Here is a 20,967-nt window from a genome sequence, read left to right as displayed (position 1 = left end):
GGTATACATTGGAAGAGATATAGAAATTTCGGGGGCACATTCATTTTAACACAGTTTATACACCATGCAAGAGAGAGGCATCGACTTATTATTATAAAGTTTAGTTCAGAAAATAAAATACCACTCAATAATAAAACGTCATCAATACCTTTTTATTGTGTGATTTAATGGTTTCTCTCCTGTATGACGCCTCATATGTGATTTCAGATTGCTCTTTTGGATAAATCTTTCACCACACTCAGAGCAACTAAATGGCCTCTCTCCTGTATGACGCCTCATGTGTGTATTTAGATTGCCCTTTGTGCTAAATCTTTTACCACACTCAGAGCAACTAAATGGCTTCTCTCCTGTATGACGCCTCATATGCATGTCTAGACTGCCCTTTTGGTTGAATCTTGATCCACACTCAGAGCAACTAAATGGCTTCTCTCCTGTATGACGCCTTATATGTGTATTCAGACTACTCATCTGGATAAATCTTTCACCACACTCAGAGCAACTAAATGGCCTCTCTCCTGTATGACGCCTCATATGTGTATTTCGATTGCCCTTTGTGTTAAATCTTTTACCACACTCAGAGCAACTAAATGGCTTCTCTCCTGTATGACGCCTCATATGTGTATGTAGAGTGCCCTTTTGGTTAAATCTTTTACCACACTCAGAGCAACTAAATGGTTTCTCTTTCTTTAGATTGCCCATTAAGTTCCCTCTGGACTCCTTCGTCTCACTCGGATGAAGCTTTGACAATTTAAGTTCCCCTTCATCTTCTTCACTCTTCACAGCGACAGGAGTTAAGGTAAACTTCATATCAGCCTCTTCCAGTCCTTGAAGTTGCTGTCCATCCCAATTGGTCCACGGTTCCTCCTGTTCTTCTTTAATATGGGGGGGCTCTGGGTCCTCCTTGACCACAAGGAGGCTCCACTGCTGCTGCTCAGGGGTAACATCTTCTTTATTAACCATCAGTTGCTGGACATCTGCAGGACACACTGAAACACAAAAGTACACGTTTATCATTTCAGAGTTTCCTTAAGTGTTTTGAAAAACTTGTGTTGTGTCGCTTAATGTCGACTGTCGTGATTTTTAAACAAACACATTCAGGAAGTAGAGATGTTGAGGTCTTTTACAGTTGGTGTTACAACGCAGCTCATAAAGGAAGCAGCATAAAACAAAGGGGTTTTGGTCCAAACCTTTTTCATTGTGAGGCCAAATAAAGCAATTATGTCACTAACAGAGGAGAACAGGACGTTAGTTAGTTGGTTGAGCTGCTTCCAGACAAGTGTCGACGTGTTTGTTTATCCCAAATATGAGAAGAGCCGGTCTGGTCTAATTCAACCAGTATTAATTAAGAAGCAATGAAAAGTTAACAGCATAGCTAAGGGCAATTATACACAGCCTCGTCTTATTCAGTAGCCGCGCCGAACAGTAGGCGTTTGTAATACTTATAACAGCAGGTGTAATGTGAGTGGTTAAAATAATGAAGGGGTGTCGCCGCAAATCAATTTGGTTCTCCATTGTTGATGCACAGGCGTAGTCCCACGCCTCTTGGCACTGGAACCAGGATGTGACAAGGAGCCTCTCCCAGTCCAATCCTCCTCTGATAGTTGCGGGACAATCTCCCCACTATGACAGTTTGATTTTGTGTTTCATAAACTAGCCTTGACTCGGCTGACACCTTGTGGGTCAGTGTTGTTGTTCATTGGAGTAAATAATGTTATGTTCCTGATAGGGCTGCTCGATTATGGGAAAAGTCATAATCACGTTTCTTTTGGACAGTATCAAAATCACGATTATTCAAACGATTATTGTGTGCCCTTATTCTCAAGTCTATGCTTTATTCTTTAAATGACTAACCGTGAGTGTAAATCACTTCTGGTTCAGGTAAACACTGATGACGGCTGCATGTCCTATTCCTCTGTGAAACCAGGATATCGGTGCCCGGTTATTCAAACCCTTAATGATGGCAGCCCTAACACTCTCCAAAAAAAACCTTTGTAACTGAGAACTTTGAAATTCCCTCTCATTATGAAATGTCCCCATAAGCCCTCCCCTACAAGCACACAAGCAGACAGACAGAGAGAAAAGAGAGGGGTGGGGATGGCTATGAGGACCATCATCATTTACCCCCGAGCCCCTACATTGAATGGGTAACATACAACAACAAGCGGAGAATCGCGGGCTGACCGGCGCTGAGAATTGCGGGGCCGCTGTTGTGCTACATTGTGTGCTGCTGCTCCTCGTTGAATTCTTCAAAATCCGAAGTGTTCCCATACAAGATAACTGTTTCTACCCTTTTCCGTCGATCAGACGGTGCTGCCCTCCCTCTGCAATTCTCCACTCGTGCTGTTTTTTGTATACCACTGATCACCACACACACGACTCGCCTCCTTCTCTTTACGGCTGCTTGATAGTGAGGGCCAGTCAGCTGGGATGTGTTGGATGCTTTGGGGGAAAGACTGAATTGGGCATGCGCGTCTCTTTCGAAAAAAATGCCAAATAATAATTTCAACTCGATTGTTTTAGTGTAGAACAGTGATTTTCAACCAGTGTGCCGCGGCACACTAGTGTGCCGTGAGAGACCCTCAGATGTGCCATGGGCAATTATCTAATATCTAATGTTGCACTGATGTATCGGCCGAACATCGGTAGCTGCCTATATTCGCCTCGTTTACTAACATCGGCACATCGGTAATAATCTTGACTTTCACCGATATCATTGGCCGATGTTCATTGGTATTTGTGGTTAAACCGTTGGGCACGTTCCGCGGCTGGGGGAGCAGTCGCCCCTTCGCCCTCCTCTCCACGTCGACAGAGGCTCGGTGTGTGGCACGCCTCAATGTTTTTTTAGTGAGGGGGAGGGTGCTCGTCCGCGGAGCCTCACAGCGTCGCTGATGCGGGGGCTTTCTTTCTCTTGGAGCCACGGGGCCGTGTCCCTCGCCGGTGCGGAAGGCGGGACCAGTTGGAGGGGGCCGGGTACGGCGGTCGGACATGTGTCTGTCCCTTCTCGCGGATCACCTTAGCTACAGCGCCCGCTGGGGGAACCCTCCGTTCGCGCGGGGGGCCCCTCCGGCGGTGCGCCTCGGCTGGCGCCTAGCAGCTTTCTTAGAACTGGTGCGGACCAGGGGAATCCGACTGTTTAATTAAAACAAAGCATCCCGAAGGCCCAAGGTGGGTGTTGAAGCGATGTGATTTCTGCCCAGTCCTCTGAATGTCAAAGTGAAGAAATTCAATGAAGCGCGGGTAAACGGCGGGAGTAACTGTTGGCACTCAAAACAGGTCACTCTGAGGAGGGCTGTTTTAGACGGGGTAAAAAGGTCCTGTTTTAAATGATCCTTTTGGTATTCTGACCAGACATTTCACCCCAATAAACCACATCAACTGCTAAAATGAGCATAATATGTCTCTGTTAAATAAAGTTTAGTTCAATCAAAGATTGTTTCCTAAATCTGATTCAATTTGTGCCCATTAAAGGTAAGAGTAATAAAGGGCTGAAATGATCATTTTTTTGCTTTTTAATACATTTAGAAGTTATATTACTAACTATATGTATTATATGTACTGTGTTAGGCCATAGAGTGTCATTTTGGTTGGTGGTGTGCCCCGGGAATTTGTAAATGTAGAAAATGTGCTGCGGCTCAAAAAAGGTAGAAAATCACTGGTGTAGAGATCGTTTGACACCATAATCGAAATCACGATTAAAATTCCATTAATTGAGCAGCCCTAGTTCCTGCTCTATCAGCTGTATGTTCTGTTTGTGTAAACATTCAGATCCTCAAAACCAAAACAATGTCACTCTGTCTGACAAGCGATGTGACGCACACACATTTCTAGCTAACTTCAAGATAAACACTAAGCAGCAAAGGTTATTTGCTGCTAAGGTTAGGGAGAGGCGGTGGTCTAGTGGCAGAAACTTGGACTATGGGCAGAGAAGGTCTCTGGTTCGACTCCACGAAGAGAAAACAAAAGACGAAACGGATTGATCTGTCCAAAAATCCAAGAGTCTCTCTACCCTGTCTAGTGCCCCTGAGCAAGGCACCTTACTTCCCCAACATCTACTCCCCGAGTGCCGTACATGGCCGCTCACTGCTCTGTGTGTCCTGCACCAGATGGGTCAAAATCATGGTGGGAAGGCCTATTATCTGACCCAAACTGCTCTTGCCCCCACCCTCCTGCTTTAATGTTTAGAGTTTCAGTTCTAATGCCATCTTCACAGACACACACACACGGAAAGGCAAACATTTTAAATCCCACCACAAGACCTGTGGGTAAAACTCAGAGAAATGTGTCACGACTTTCTGTTTCAGACATGAACACCGCTGCTCGGGCTGATGCTAGCTAGCGTTAGCCTGTGAGCGGTTCCTCTAGGGACTGACCTGCTCTGTGAAGCCGGACTACGGGCTGCATCACGGCATCGAGCAGCCTCCTCTGGCGGCTGATCTCCTCCTCTGTCCGCTTCACTCGGTCTTCGTATCTGTCTTCGTACTCTGCCACGGTTTCCTCAAACACCGCGAGGATCTCCTCAGCCGCCGCCATTAGCCGCTCGGTTAGCATCGCTCTCAGCGCCGGGACTTGAGCCGTTCCTCCTCCTTTCTCCACCTGCATCAGAACGTCTTCAGCGGCAGCGCTGATCCGCTCATGTACGGACACCCGCAGCAGCTGCACGGCGGCCATGTTCATCCTTTCTGCCTACGTTGAGTCTCCGCGCGAACAAAGAGAGCCAGCGGAAGGAAAAGATAGACTCCGAGCTCCGAGCCAGTAGCTACCCCTGTGGGACTGGAGGACGAAGAGGAAAGTACGAATACTGCACAGAAGAAATACTATGTTACAAGTACTTGTAAAACAAGTACTAAAGTATAAGCAACTTAATACATAGACAATGTTGGAAGAAGAGATCGGATCATTCACTGAGGTAAAAGTACCAAGACAACAAAGTAATATTCCATTAGTAAAAGTACTAAGACAGTGAGGAAGAAATACTCAATAATTCAATGTAATAATTTTACCACAGAGAAGAATCTGTTATGATTCAACCTTGGATGATTTTCATCACTAAAGCACCGACTTATTATTATAAAGTTCAGTTCAGAAAGCAAAATAATAAACAATCCATTAAAAAGTTGAAAAGTTAATGAAATGAAATGACCAAACTCTTGATCAACAAACTGTTAGAAATATAATTGTCATACTCCTACTTAAATTGACGAAAAACTGTTGGTGATGAGGATGAAAAAGTTTAGAAAGTCACAAAAGTCTAACCAATTGATTGCAGCATTTAAACACGAAAATATATATATATATATATATATATCACTTCTTTCATTTTATTTTACTTTTTCTTACTTGCGTGAGGTAAACAGCGATATTATCCATTTCAGAAAGACCTGAGTGGGGCACAAAGAGAAGGACGCAGCATGGATGTGTTTTCTGCAAATGTTAGTAATTTGAGGAGAGGATGGGACGCCACAGATGTGTAAACACTGAGAATTCAAAACGCCATTCAACTATGAAGTTTCTGCTTTGATTTCGGCTTGAATCGGCAACCAAATCTGATGTTTTAAGTCGTCTGTGGCTCATTCCCATGCATCCCCTTTATTTGAATGTGTTTCAATCATCCTGGTGTAGTTTTCATTAAAATGCAACACTCTGAACGTCCCTGAACACATCACACTGGCCCCACAAGCATTTCAAATCAGAGCTTTGCCTGTGTCGCCCATTCACATGTCATTTTAAATGTCTTTTTACGTGATGGCACATTTAAGGGTCACCACCCGACAAAGACAGAAAGGCCGTGGTGATTATATCTTCCTCATCGTCACAGGGAGGAAAAGCAAAGTAAAGTCTGAGCAAGGGAGTCTAGGGGTCGAGGGTCAGTCTGGATCCTACTGGCTTCACTGGGGCAGAGCTTTGAGGATGGCGTTGACCTCCTCTGCGACGGCGCTCAGCGAAAACTCAAACTGGTCCTGGATACAGAAAAGAAACACAGACAAACCATTAAATGTAACGATTACAGGAGCGATCAGATCAACCCATTTTAAATTCTTATATATAAACAGCATATGTCAACTTGACTCCCCGGCACCCACGCCAGGGTCCTGTTTGCAGACTTCAGCTCCGCATTCAATACTATCACAAACAAGCATCACACTGACTCTGCCCCCCCCCCCCCCCGCACATAATTCACATTATTTATAATTGATATATTACTGGCACTCTCACCAATCTCTGCACCTTAGCACCGCACCTGCCCATAACTCTGTTACTGTATATATTGTTGTTTTTATATTGTTGTTTTATGTTGAGTGCACCAACGAACGACACCAAAGCAATTTCCTGTATGTGCAAACATACTTGGCAAATTAAATGATTCTGATTCTGATTCTGATGTATGAGCTAAAGGCAGATCTTTCAAATATACAGTATTTATTGGTTTATTTATTGTTGGTGGCATTGTTTATGCATTTGTGTACATGTACTGTATGCTACATTAACATGATACCTTTAATATATATTTTAAAAACAAGAAATATGATATCAACACGACGGGAATGTCTTTGTATTTAACTCACCTTGGTGCGAACCATCTCAGGCCTCTGGTCGCGGACATGGTCCAGTGTAGCGGCGATGTGGATCTCTTTCACACCTGCAAGACATCACGGGAAAAGCACTTTGTCTATTTTCTGTTGTCGTGCAGATATTCTTGATTTAAAAAGGCTTAGACAACAGAGAGTAATTCACATCTAAAGCTCACCTTTAGCCATGCGATTCAGAACCATGTCAATCAGGATATACATCTTGAGTTGAGTTCATCAGAAGCATTTCACAAAATTACAATTTTAGGTACGAAAAAACATGTAATTCAAATTATGAACCTTTTCTTTTTCATCGACTATAGATAGACAGAGAGAGCGTATGCCTGCTTATATTTTGAGTGTATTTATTTTAAAAGGATATGATTTATTTAAAACTCAGCGTAAATGAATGACATGAAAATATGAATATAAAACATTTCCATGACTTCTCCAAAACTTTTGGGATTTAAATTTTTCAAGCACTTTTCAAGGCCTGGAAATAGACATTTTACAATTGCCATGACTTTTCCAGGTATTCCATGACGTAGGAACCCTGTGTTTGACATTAACCATCATTAATGACAACGAGGGCTCCTCCGTCACCGCTGCTTCACTGTCCGTGTGTTGGGGTGTAATGCTGCATTCCAGACGACTAACATGTCCAATATTCTGACCTGAAATTGCCCAGTTCCAACTTCACGTCAAACGTAAACAAACATGTCTGACTGTGAGAAGCTGATTAATTAGTCACGTGATGAGACATTTCAACTGTAGCCAGTGCAGCCTCCTTACGTACAGAAACGAAGAGGAGGGCGACGACGCCATTATCTTTTTTATTAGACTTTAATTCTTTGAAACACATTCAATACATAAAGGAGATCACACACTGTCATTGAATCTCACAAACGAAGAATCCATTGTTTTAAAACAAACATTTTTAATCATATGAACAAGTTAAGAACACACATTCATACAGTGCAAGGAACACACTTTAACCTTAAAATGACATGAAGGACATTATGAAAAATAGATAAATTATGTAGAAATCAGTAGAAACAAGATATATAAGCAAAAATCTTTAAAAACTGTTATGAGTCTATTTAAAACAGTTAACAATCAATATGTATAATATGAATATCAGCGGATAAATCCTAAAAAATCTTTTGATGCAAAGGTTGCTACTGTATAATTTCTCTCCTATATGAATCCTCACATCTCGTATAATAGGACTGAATCATAAATTTCTTACCAGTCATAGCAACTGAAGGGTTTGTCTCCTGTATGACACCCAGGGTTGCACTTTCTTGATTCTAGCTGTCTTGGGTCTGTACCCTCGGGGTTGAATACACTTATTGTAAGTCGCTTTGGATAAAAGTGTCAGCTTAATGAAATGTAATGTAATGGGTGGAAACTTTCCATGGGAAGTTAAGCTCGGGAATTTAAATTTTTTTTTACCACAAATTAAACACTGACCAATAGAAACGTCATTCAAAACTATATTTTAAAGATGTATGGAATGAAGCTCACGCTGCACGTTGAATTTCAACCCTGCACTGTGCATTCCTCCATCACATGCACAGATAATTCTGCGCACTACAGCAGGGCTATTGAGACCACACTACTGAATAAGCCCAAGGAATAGTAATGTAAGTTTTGTTGATATTACTGTGGAAATATATTAGCATGCTGATTGAGGATAATTCATCTAGCCTATTTCTATTAATTTATCCATCAATTGTAAAATATTTTTAAAGACGATTCCAATTGTTTAGTTAACAATTTATATCTCTGGTATTGCATTCGTTTTTTTTTTACAAGCTTTTTTCTCATCTTATTCTACAGAACAATGCCACGTGCACTCTCTTTAGACGAGACATTTCACCCCAGCCAATCTAGAAGGAAAGGCTGTGTACATTTGCAAATACTGTGCGAAGACCAATGTTAAGAATGCCACAAAGATAGAGAAGCATATAGTCAAGTGCCCAAAGTTTCCTCAGGGCTCTAATCAGCTCGTGACTAAACAAAATGTTTATATTTATGTCTGTATATGACAAGGTAAATACAGTTGGTATAAATTACCCATACAATTTCCAGTTTATTCCCATTAACTCCAATGGAAAGTTTCCAACTTTGAATATTCCCAGAATTTTGCAACCCTAATGACGCCTCATATTTTTTTTAGAGTGCCCCTTTCAGTAAATCTTTTACCACACTCCGAGCAACTAAACGGTTTCTCTCCTGTATGACTCCTCATGTGGATATTTAGAGTTATCCTTTGGTTAAAGCTTTTACCACACTCAGATCAACAAAATGGTTTCTCTCCTGTATGACGCCTCATATGTTTATTTAGATGGCCCTTTTGGTTAAATCTTTCACCACACTCAGAGCAACTAAATGGCTTCTCTCCTGTATGACACCTCATATGGTTATTTAGATTGCCCTTGTGGTTGAATCTTTTACCACACTCAGAGCAACTAAAGGTTTTCTCTCCTGTATGATGCCTCATATGAAAATTTAGATTGCTCGTCTGGTCAAATCCTTTACCACATTCAGAGCATTTAAAAGGCTTCTCTTCTGTATGACGCCTCATATGTGTATTTAGATTGCCCTTTGTGTTAAATCTTTTACCACACTCAGAGCAACTAAATGGCTTTTCTCCTGTATGAAGCCTCATATGTATGTTTAGACTCCCCTTTTGGTCAAATCTTGTACCACACTCAGGGCAACCAAATGGCTTTTCGCCTGTATGACGCCTCATATGCATGTCTAGACTGCCCTTTTGGTTGAATCTTGATCCACACTCAGAGCAACTAAATGGCTTCTCTCCTGTATGACTCCTCATATGTGTATTTCGATTGCCCTTTGTGTTAAATCTTTTACCACACTCAGAGCAACAGAATGGTTTCTCTCCTGTATGACGCCTCATGTGTGTGTTTAGACTGCCCTTTTGGCTAAATCTTTTACCACACTCAGGGCAACTAAATGGCTTCTCTCCTGTATGATGCCTCATATGTGTATTTAGAGTGCCCTTTTGGTCAAATCTTTTACCACACTCAGAGCAACTAAATGGTTTCTCTTTCTTTAGATTGCCCATTAAGATCCCTCTGGACTCCTTCGTCTCACTCGGATGAAGCATTGACAATTTAAGTTCCCCTTCATCTTCTTCACTCTTCACAGCGACAGGAGTTAAGGTGAACTTCATATCAGCCTCTTCCAGTCCTTGAAGTTGCTGTCCATCCCAATTGGTCCACGGTTCCTCCTGTTCTTCTTTAATATGGGGGGGCTCTGGGTCCTCCTTGACCACAAGGGGGCTCCACTGCTGCTGCTCAGGGGTAACATCTTCTTTATTCACCATCAGTTGCTGGACAACTGCAGGACACACTGAAACAGAAAAGCACACGTTTATCATTTCAGAGTTTCCTTAAGTGTTTTGAAAAACTTGTGTTGTGTCGCTTAATTTCCACTGTCGTGATTTTTAAACAAACACATTCAGGAAGTAGAGATGTTGAGGTCTTTTACAGTTGGTGTTACGACGCAGCTCATAAAGGAAGCAGCATAAAACAAAAGGGTTCTGGTCAAAAAGTTTTCATTGTGAGGCCAAATAAAGCAATTATGTCACTAACAGAGGAGAACAGGGCGAGGGGACGTTAGTTAGTTGGTTGAGCTGCTTCCAGACAAGTGTCGACGTGTTTGTTTATCCCAAATATGAGAAGAGCCGGTCTGGTCTAATTGAACAAGTATTAATTAAGAAGCAATGAAAAGTTAACAGCATAGCTAAGGGCAGTTATACACAGCCTCGTCTTATTCAGTAGCCGTGCCGAACAGTAGGCGTTTGTAATATTTATAACAGCAGGTGTAATGTGAGTGGTTAAAATAATGAAGGGGTGTCGCCACAAATCAATTTGGTTCTCCATTGTTGATGCACAGGCATAGTCCCACGCCTCTTGGCACTGGAACCAGGATCTGACAAGGAGCCTCTCCCAGTCCAATCCTCCTCTGATAGTTGCGGGACAATCTCCCCACTATGACAGTTTGATTTTGTGTTTCATAAACTAGCCTTGACTCGGCTGACACCTTGTGGGTCAGTGTTGTTGTTCATTGGAGTAAATAATGTTATGTTCCTGATAGGGCTGCTCGATTATGGGAAAAGTCATAATCACGTTTCTTTTGGACAATATCAAAATCACGATTATTCAAACGATTATTATTATTCTCAAGTCTATGCTTTATTCTTTAAATGACTAACCGTGAGTGTCACTCACTTCTGGTTCAGGTAAACATTGATGAAGGCTGCATGTCCTATTCCTCTGTGAAACCACGATATCGGTGCCCGGTTATTCAAACCCTTAATGATGGCAGCCCTAACACTCTCCAAAAAAAACCTTTGTAACTGAGAACTTTGAAATTCCCTCTCATTATGAAATGTCCCCATATGCCCTCCCCTACAAGCACACAAGCAGACAGACAGAGAGAAAAGAGAGGGGTGGGGATGGCTATGAGGCCCATCATCATTAACCCCCGAGCCCCTACATTGAACGGGTAACATACAACAACAAGCGGAGAATCGCGGGCTGACCGGCGCTGAGAATTGCGGGTCCGCTGTCAACAGCCCGGCGGCTGCTCGCTTGAGAATGGCCGCGGCACGGCCGCTACATTGTGTGCTGCTGCTCCTCGTTGAATTCTTCAAATTCGAAGTGTTCCCATACAAGATAAGTGTTTCTACCCTTTTCCGTCGATCAGACGGTGCTGCCCTCCCTATGCAATTCTCCACTCGCGCTGTTTTTTATATACCACTGATCACCACACACACGACTCGCCTCCTTCTCTTTATGGCTGCTTGATAGTGAGGGCCAGTCAGCTGGGCTGTGTTGGATGCTTTGGGGGAAAGACTGAATTGGGCATTCAAACCCTTAATGATGGCAGCCCTAACACTCTCCAAAAAAAACCTTTGTAACTGAGAACTTTGAAATTCCCTCTCATTATGAAATGTCCCCATATGCCCTCCCCTACAAGCACACAAGCAGACAGACAGAGAGAAAAGAGAGGGGTGGGGATGGCTATGAGGCCCATCATCATTAACCCTGTTTCTACCCTTTTCCGTCGATCAGTTTTCCGTCGAAAAAAATGCCAAATAATAATTTCAACTCGATTGTTGTAGTGTAGAACAGTAATTTTCAACCAGTGTGCCGCGGCACACTAGTGTGTTGTGAGAGATCGTCAGATGTGCCGTGGGAAATTATCTAATATCTAATGTTGCACTGATGTATCGGCTGAACATCGGTAGCGGCCTATATTCGCCTCGTTTACTGACATCGGCACATCGGTAATAATCTTGACTTTCACCGATATCATTGGCCGATGTTCACTGGTGCGGACCAGGGGAATCCGACTGTTTAATTAAAACAAAGCATCGCGAAGGCCCACGGTGGGTGTTGAGGCGATGTGATTTCTGCCCAGTCCTCTGAATGTCAAAGTGAAGAAATTCAATGAAGCGCGGGTAAACGGCGGTAGTAACTGTTGGCACTCAAAACAGGTCACTCTGAGGAGGGCTGTTTTAGACGGGGTAAAAAGGTCCTGTTTTAAATGATCCTTTTGGTATTCTGACCAGACATTTCACCCCAAGAAACCACATCAACTGCTAAAATGAGCATAATATGTCTCTGTTAAATAAAGTTTAGTTCAATCAAAGATTGTTTCCTAAATCTGATTCAATTTGTGCCCATTAAAGGTAAGAGTAATAAAGGGCTGAAATGATAATTTTTTTTCCTTTTTAATACATTTAGAAGTTACATTACTAACTATATGTATTATATGTACTGTGTTAGGCCATAGAGTGTCATTTTGGTTGGTGGTGTGCCCCGGGAATTTGTAAATGTAGAAAATGTGCCGCGGCTCAAAAAAGGTGGAAAATCACCGGTGTAGAGATCGTTTGACACCATAATCAAAATCACGATTAAAATTCCATTAATTGAGCAGCCCTAGTTCCTGCTCTATCAGCTGTATGTTCTGTTTGTGTAAACATTCAGATCCTCAAAACCAAAACAATGTCACTCTGTCTGTCCTTTTATCAAGACATGTGTTAAGGCCTAATTATAGTCCTGCGACTGCAACCGCGGAAGGCCACGCAGCTGCATTGACGGATCCGTTTTGGTTTATACTTCCTTAACCTGTTGCGCGTGTTGCAAGGCAATTCATCGCCAGAACACTAGGCGGAGTAACTTTTTTTTTGAAAACAAAACACACAAAGAAGAGACGTCTTCTTCTTCGTCGAATGTTTATTTACATCGCCACTCTGGCTCCTCATAGCCTATTTCTGGCGGACAAGCGATGTGACGCACACACATTTCTAGCTAACTTCAAGATTAACACTAAGCAGCAAAGGTTATTATAAGTCATGGTGGGAAGGCTATATATCTGACCCAAACTGCTCTTGCCCCCACCCTCCTGCTTTAATGTTTAGAGTTCCAGTTCTAATGCCATCTTCACAGACACACACACGGACAAGCAAACATTTTAAATCCTACCACAAGACCTGTGGGTAAAACTCAGAGAAATGTGTCACGACTTTCTGTTTCAGACATGAACACCGCTGCTCGGGCTGATGCTAGCTAGCGTTAGCCTGTGAGCGGTTCCTCTAGTGACTGACCTGCTCTGTGAAGCCGGACTACGGGCTGCATCATGGCATCGAGCAGCCTCCTCTGGCGGCTGATCTCCTCCTCTGTCCGCTCAACTCGGTCGTCGTATCTGTCTTTGTACTCTGCCACGGTTTCCTCAAACACCGCGAGGATCTCCTCAGCCGCCGCCATTAGCCGCTCGGTTAGCATCGCTCTCAGCTCCGGGACTTGAGCCATTCCTCCTCCTTTCTCCACCTGCATCAGAACGTCTTCAGCGGCAGCGCTGATCCGCTCATGTACGGACACCCGCAGCAGCTGCACGGCGGCCATGTTCATCCTTTCTGCCAACGTTGAGTCTCCGCGCGAACAAAGAGAGCCAGCGGAAGGTAAAGAGAGACTCCGAGCTCCGAGCCAGCAGCGACCCCTGTGGAACTGGAGGACGAAGAGGAAACGAAAGTACGAATACTACACAGCAGAAATACAATGTTACAAGTACTTGTAAAACAAGTACTAAAGTATAAGCAACAAAATAAAGTTAAACAATGTTGGAAGAAGAGTTCGGATCATTCACTGAGGTAAAAGTACCGTTATATTCCAATAGTGAAAGTACTAAGACAGTGAAGAAGAAATACTCAATAATTCAATATAATAATTTTACCACAGAGAAGAATCTGTTATGATTCAACCTTGGATGATTTTCATCACTAAAGCATCGACTTATTATTATAAAGTTCAGTTCAGAAAGCAAAAATAATAAACAATCCATTAAAAAGTTGAAAAGTTAATGAAATGAAATGAAATGAACTGACCAAACTCTTGATCCACAAACTGCTAGAAATATAATTGTCATACTCGTACTTATATTGACGAAAAACAGTTGGTGATGAGGATGAGAAAGTTTAGAAAGTCACAAAAGTCAAACAAAGTGATTGCAGCATTTAAACACGGAAATATTTATATATATATATATATATATATATTTATATATTTTTTTCAAAGTATATCACTTCTTTCATTTTTTTTTTACATTTTCTTACTTGCGTGAGGTAAACAGCGATTTATCCATGTCTGAAAGACCTGAGTGGGGCACAAAGAGAAGGACGTAGCATGGATGTGTTTTCTGCAGGTGTTAGTCATTTGAGGAGAGGATGGGACGCCACAGATGTGTAAACACTGAGAATTCAAAACGCCATTCAACAATGAAGTTTCTGCTTTGATTTCAGCTTGAATTGGAGCACGGCAACCAAATCTGATGTTTTAAGTCGTCTGTGGCTCATTCCCATGCACCCTCTTTATTTTAATGTGTTTCAATCATCCTGGTGTAGTTTCACACGTCATTTTAAATTTATTTTTACGTGATGGCACATTTAAGGGTCACCACCCGACAAAGACAGAAAGGCCGTGGTGATGATTATCATCCTCACCGTCACAGGGAGGAAAAGCAAAGTGAAGTCTGAGCGAGGGAGTCGAGGGGTCGAGGGTCAGTCTGGATCCTACTGGCTTCACTGGGGCAGAGCTTTGAGGATGGCGTTGACCTCCTCTGTGACGGCGGTCAGCGAAAACTCAAACTGGTCCTGGATACGAAAAAGAAACACAGACAAACCATTAAATGTAACGATTACAGGAGCGATAAGATCAACCCATTTTAAATTCTTATACATCAACAGCATATGTCAACTCGACTCCCCCGGCACCTACGCCAGGGTCCTTTTTGTGGACTTCAGCTCCGCATTCAACACTATCTCCCCAGCTCTTCTCCGGGACAAGCTGACACAGCTGAGCGTGCCTGAGCCCACCTGCATGTGGAACACTAACTTCCTGACCGACAGGAAGCAGCGCGTGAGGCTGGACAAGCTTGTCTCTGAGCCCCGGACCATCAGCAATGTAGCCCCACATGGTTGCGTACTCTCCCCTCTACTCTTCTCCCTCTACACCACCAACTGCACCTCCAGCCATCCCTCTGTCAAACTCCTGAAGTTTGCGGCAACTGAAGAAATTCAACATGCCGCGGAAAGTGATGGTTGAGTTCTACACAGCCATCATTGAGTCCATCATCACCTCATCAATCACCATCTGTTTAGCTGCCTCTACTGCCAAGGACAAGGGCAGACTGCAGTGGATCATCTGGTCAGCCGAGAAGGTCATCGCCTGCGACCTGCCGGCTCTCCTAGACCTGTTCCATTCCAGGACCAGTAAGAGAGCACGCAAGATCATTGCTGATCCTTCCCATCTCGGTCACCACCTTTTCCAGAGACTCCCATCTGGAAAAAGGTTCCGGGCCATCAGGACTAAAACCTTGCGCCATCTGAACAGTTTTTTCCCCATGGCAGTGGGGCTCACAAACAAGCATCACACTGACTCTGCCCCCCCCCCGCACATAATTCACATTATTTATAATTGATATATTACTGGCACTCTCACCAATCTCTGCACCTTAGCACCGCACCTGCCCATAACTCTGTTACTGTATATATTGTTGTTTTTATATTGTTGTTTTATGTTGAGTGCACCAACGAACGACACCAAAGCAACATCCTGTATGTGCAAACATACTTGGCAAATAAAATGATTCTGATTCTGATTCTGATGTATTAGCTTAAGGCAGATCTTTCAAATATACAGTATTTATTGGTTTATTTATTGTTGGTGGCATTGTTTATGCGTTTGTGTACATGTACTGTATGCTACATTAAAATTATATGTTTAATACATATTTAAAAAAAACAAGAAATATGATATTAACACGACGGGAATGTCTTTGTATTTAACTCACCTTGGTGCGAACCCTCTCAGGCCTCTGGTCGCGGACGTGGTCCAGTGTTGCGACGATGTCGATCTCTTTCACACCTGCAAGACATCACGGGAAAAGCACTATGTCTATTTTCTGTTGTCGGGCAGATATTCTTGATTTAAAAAGGCTTAGACAACAGAGAGTAACTCACATCTAAGGCTAACCTTTAGCCATGCGATTCAGAACCATGTCAATCAGGATATACATCTTGAGTTGAGTTCATCAGAAGCATTTCACAAAATTACAATTTAAGGTACGAAAAAACATGTAATTCAAATTATGAACCTTTTCTTTTTCATCGACTATAGATAGACAGAGAGAGCGTACGCCTGCTTATATTTTGAGTGTATTTATTTTAAAAGGATATGATTTATTTAAAACTCAGCGTAAATGAATGACATGAAAATATGAATATAAAACATTTCCATGACTTCTCCAAAACTTTTGGGATTTACATTTTTCAAGCACTTTTCAAGGCCTGGAAATAGACATTTTACAATTGCCATGACTTTTCCAGGTATTCCATGACGTAGGAACCCTGTGTTTGACATTAACCATCATTAATGACAACGAGGGCTCCTCCGTCACCGCTGCTTCACTGTCCGTGTGTTGGGGTGTAATGCTGCATTCCAGACGACTAACATGTCCAATATTCTGACCTGAAATTGCCCAGTTCCAACTTCACGTCAAACGTAAACAAACATGTCTGACTGTGAGAAGCTGATTAATGAGTCACGTGATGAGACATTTCAACTGTAGCCAGTGCAGCCTCCTTACGTACAGAAACGAAGAGGAGGGCGACGACGCCATTATCTTTTTTATTAGACTTTAATTCTTTGAAACACATTCAATACATAAAGGAGATCACACACTGTCATTGAATCTCACAAACGAAGAATCCATTAGTTTAAAACAAACATTTTTAATCATATGAACAAGTTAAGAACACACATTCATACAGTGCAAGGAACACACTTTAACCTTAAAATGACATGAAGGACATTATGAAAAATAGATACATTATGTAGAAATCAGTAGAAACAAGATATAAACACAAATCTTTAAAAACTGTTAACAATGAATATGTATAATATGATTATCAGCGGATAAATCCCAAAAAATCTTTTGATGCAAAGGTTGCTACTGAATAATTTCTCTCCTTTATGAATCCTCACGTCTCGTATAATATGACTGAATCTTAAATTTCTTACCAGTCATAGCAACTAAAGGATTTGTCTCCTGTATGACACCTAGGGTTGCACTTTCTTGATTCTAGCTGTCTTGGGTCTGTACCCTCGGGGTTGAATACACTTATTGTAAGTCATTTTGGATAAAAGTGTCAACTAAATGAAATGTAATGTAATGGGTGGAAACTTTCCAGAACTTTCCATGGGAAGTTAAGCTCAGGAATTTCAATTTTTTTTTTACCGCAAATTAATCACTGACCAATAGAAACGTCATTCAAAACTATATTTTAAAGATGTATGGACTGAAGCACACGCTGCACGTTGAACTTCAACCCTGCACTGTGCATTCCTCCATCACATGCACAGATAATTCCGCGCACTACAGCAGGGCTATTGAGACCACACTACTGAATAAGCCCAAGGACTAGTAAGGTAAGTTTTGTTGATATTACTGTGGAAATATATTAGCATGCTGATTGAGGATAATTCATCTAGCCTATTTCTATTATTTTATCCATCAATTGTAAAATATTTTTAAAGACGATTCCAATAGTTTAGCTAACTATTTATATCTCTGGCATTGCATTTGTTTCTTTAACAAGCTTTTTTCTCATCTTATTCTACAGAACAATGCCACGTGCACTCTCATATGTGGAGAAATTTCACCCCAGCCAATGTAGAAGGAAAAGCTGTGTACATTTGCAAATACTGTGCGAAGACCTATGTTAAGAATGCCACAAAGATACAGAAGCATATAGTCAAGTGCCCAAAGTTTCCTCAGGGCTCTAATCAGCTTGTGACTAAACAAAATGTTTATATTTATGTCTGTATATGACAAGATCAACAGTTGGTATAAATTACCTTTACAATTTCCAGTTTATTCCCATTAACTCCAATGGAAAGTTTCCAACTTTGAATATTCCCGGAATTTTGCAACCCTAATGACGCCTCATGTTTTTTTAGACTGCCCTTTTCAGTAAATCTTTTACCACACTCCGAGCAACTAAACGGTTTCTCTCCTGTATGACTCTTCATATGGATATTTAGAGTTATCCTTTGGTTAAAGCTTTCACCACACTCAGATCAACATAATGGTTTCTCTCCTGTATGACGCCTCATATGTGTATTTAGATTGCCCTTTTGGTAAAATCTTTTACCACACTCAGAACAGCTAAATGGCTTCACTCCTGTATGAAGCCTCATATGTGTATTTAGACTGCCCTTTTGGTTAAATCTTTCACCACACTCAGAGCAACTAAATGGCTTCTCTCCTGTATGACACCTCATATGGTTATTTAGATTGCCCTTGTGGTTGAATCTTTTACCACACTCAGAGCAACTAAATGTTTTCTCTCCTGTATGACGCATCATATGTAAATTTAGATTGCTGGTCTGGTCAAATCTTTTACCACATTCAGAGCATTTAAAAGGCTTCTCTCCTGTATGACGCCTCATATGTGTATTTAGATTGCCCTTTGTGTTAAAGCTTTTACCACACTCAGAGCAACTAAATGGCTTCTCTCCTGTATGATGCCTCATATGTGTATTTAGACTGCCCTTTTGGTTAAATCTTTTACCACACTCAGAGCAACTAAATGGCTTCTCTCCTGTATGACGCCTCATATGTGTATTTAGATTGCCCTTTTGATTAAAACTTTTACCGCACTCAGAACAACTAAATGGTTTCTCCTTCTCTAGATTGCCCCTTAGGTTCCCTCTGTTCTCCTTCGTCTCACTCGGATGAAGCTTTGGCGATTTAACTTCCTCTTCATCATCTTCACTCTTCACGGCGACAGGAGTCAATGTGAAATTGATATCAGCCTCTTCCAGTCCTTGAAGTTGCTGTCCATCCCAATTGGTCCACGGTTCCTCTTGTTCTTCTTTAATGTGGGGGGGCTCTGGGTCCTCCTTGACCACAAGGGGGCTCCACTGCTGCTGTTCAGGAGTAACCTCTTCTTGATTCACCATCAGTTGCTGGACATCTGCAGGACACCCTGAAACACAAAAACACACGTTTATCATTTCAGAGTTTCCTTAGGTGTTTTGAAGCAGCATAAAACAAAGGGGTTCTGGTCAAAAAGTTTTTCACTTTGAGGCTAAATAAACCAATTACTTCACTTACAGAGGAGAACAGGGCGAGGGGACGTTAGTTAGTTGGTTAAGCGACTTTCAGACAAGTGTCGACGTGTTCGTTTATCCCAAATATGAGAAGAGCCGGTCTGGTCTAATTCAACAAGTATTTATTAAGAAGCAATGAAAAGTTAACAGCATAGCTATGGGCACTTATACACAGCCTTGGCTTAATCAGTAGCACGGGGTAGTCAATAGTCGCACCGAACAGAAGGCGTTTGTAATATTTCTAACAGCAGGTGTAATGTGAGTGGTTAAAATAATGAAAGGAGGGTGTCGCCTCGAATCAAGTTGGTTCTCTCTTGTTGGTGCACAGGCGTAGTTCCACGCCTTTTGGGACTGGAATCAGGATGTGACAAGGAGCCTCTCCCAGTCCAATCCTCCTCTGATGGTTGCTGGACAAATCTCCCCACTATGACAGTTTGATTTTGTGTTTCATAAACTAGCCTTGACTCGGCTGACACCTTGTGGGTCAGTGTTGTTGTTCATTGGAGTAAATAATATGTTGTTCCTGCTCTATCAGCTGTATGTTCTGTTTGTGTAAACATTTAGATCCTCCAAACCAAAACAACGTCACTCTGTCTGTCCTTTTATCAAGACAGGTGTGAGACTGACAAGCGATGTGACGCACACACATTTATAGCTAACTTCAAGATTAACCCTAAGCAGCAAATGTTATTATAAGCCATAGTGGGAAGGCTATTTATCTGGCCCAAACGGCTCCTTCCCCCACCCTCCTGCTTTATTGTTTAGAGTTTCAGTTATAATGCCATCTTCACACACACACACACACACACACACACACACACACACACACACACACACACACACACACACACACACACACACACACACACACACACACACACACACACACACACACACACACACACACACACACTTTAAATCCCAAGACCTGTGGGTAAAACTCAGAGGTCCTGACTTTCTGTTTCAGACATGAGCAGCACAGCAGCAGGTTTTCTGCACAGACTCGTTCACAACAGCATCAAATCCTTCACATTATTCAGTTAAGTGGTGGAGCAGCAGACAGAGACAGGAAGTGACGTATCAACTCCGCTGCTCGAGCTGATCCTAGCTAACCTTAGCCTGTTGGCGTTCCTCTAGGGACTGACCTGCTCTGTGAAGCCGGACTACGGGCTGCATCATGGCATCGAGCAGCCTCCTCTGGCGGCAGATCTCCTCCCCTGTCCGCTCCACTCGGTCTTCGTATCTCTCTTCGTACTCTGCCACGGTTTCCTCAAACACCGCGAGGATCTCCTCAGCCGCCGCCATTAGCCGCTCGGTTAGCATAGCTCTCAGCGCCGGGACTTGAGCCGTTCCTCCTCCTTTCTCCACCTGCATCAGAACGTCTTCAGCGGCAGCGCTGATCCGCTCATGTACGGACACCCGCAGCATCTGCACGGCGGCCATGTTCCTCCTTCTGCGTACGTTGAGTCTCTGAGTGAACAAAGAGAGACTGCGGAAGGAAAAGAGAGACTCCGAGCCAGCAGCGACCCCTGTTAGACTGGAGGACGGAGAGGAAACGAAACTACTTATACTGCACAGTAGAAACACTCTGTTACGTACTTGTTAAACAAGTACTAAAGTATAAGCAAAAAATAAACAACACCACTGGTGGAAGAAGAATTCGGGTCATTCACTTGGGTAAAAGTCCCGAG

At 42.5% G+C, this 20,967-nt stretch overlaps 2 protein-coding genes across 2 annotated transcripts; both read right to left on the bottom strand.

Annotated features, from left to right (window-relative positions):
* Positions 1–7,481: 7,481 nt before the first annotated feature.
* On the bottom strand, positions 7,482–13,576 carry LOC133933234 (zinc finger protein OZF-like). The gene is made up of 2 exons (XM_062380185.1): positions 13,213–13,576; positions 7,482–9,947 (listed from the first exon to the last, which is right to left on the bottom strand). Exons 1-2 carry the CDS (start codon positions 13,514–13,516, stop codon positions 8,869–8,871), a joined length of 1,383 nt encoding a protein of 460 aa, XP_062236169.1. The 5' UTR covers positions 13,517–13,576; the 3' UTR covers positions 7,482–8,868.
* Positions 13,577–16,822: 3,246 nt separating this feature from the next.
* On the bottom strand, positions 16,823–20,741 carry LOC133933236 (zinc finger protein 771-like). Its single transcript, XM_062380187.1, has 2 exons — positions 20,422–20,741; positions 16,823–19,152 (listed from the first exon to the last, which is right to left on the bottom strand). Exons 1-2 carry the CDS (start codon positions 20,717–20,719, stop codon positions 18,242–18,244), a joined length of 1,209 nt encoding a protein of 402 aa, XP_062236171.1. The 5' UTR covers positions 20,720–20,741; the 3' UTR covers positions 16,823–18,241.
* Between the last annotated feature and the right edge of the window lie 226 nt (positions 20,742–20,967).

Source organism: Platichthys flesus, chromosome 22 (assembly GCF_949316205.1).
Source record: "Platichthys flesus chromosome 22, fPlaFle2.1, whole genome shotgun sequence".
Taxonomy (NCBI): domain Eukaryota; kingdom Metazoa; phylum Chordata; class Actinopteri; order Pleuronectiformes; family Pleuronectidae; genus Platichthys; species Platichthys flesus.
Note: the sequence above shows the minus strand (reverse complement) of the source record. Positions and strands in the feature narration are given on the sequence as shown.

Bases quoted from the DNA above. Each gene is read 5' to 3' on its own strand.
- LOC133933234 (XM_062380185.1), bottom strand. From the start codon at position 13,516: ATGAACATGGCCGCCGTGCAGCTGCTGCGGGTGTCCGTACATGAGCGG. The intron at 9,948-13,212 runs GTCAGTCACTAG...TTTCTGTTTCAG, and splicing joins AGTCCGGCTTCACAGAGCAG to TGTGTCCTGCAGTTGTCCAG.
- LOC133933236 (XM_062380187.1), bottom strand. From the start codon at position 20,719: ATGGCCGCCGTGCAGATGCTGCGGGTGTCCGTACATGAGCGGATCAGC. The intron at 19,153-20,421 runs GTCAGTCCCTAG...TTTGTGTTTCAG, and splicing joins AGTCCGGCTTCACAGAGCAG to GGTGTCCTGCAGATGTCCAG.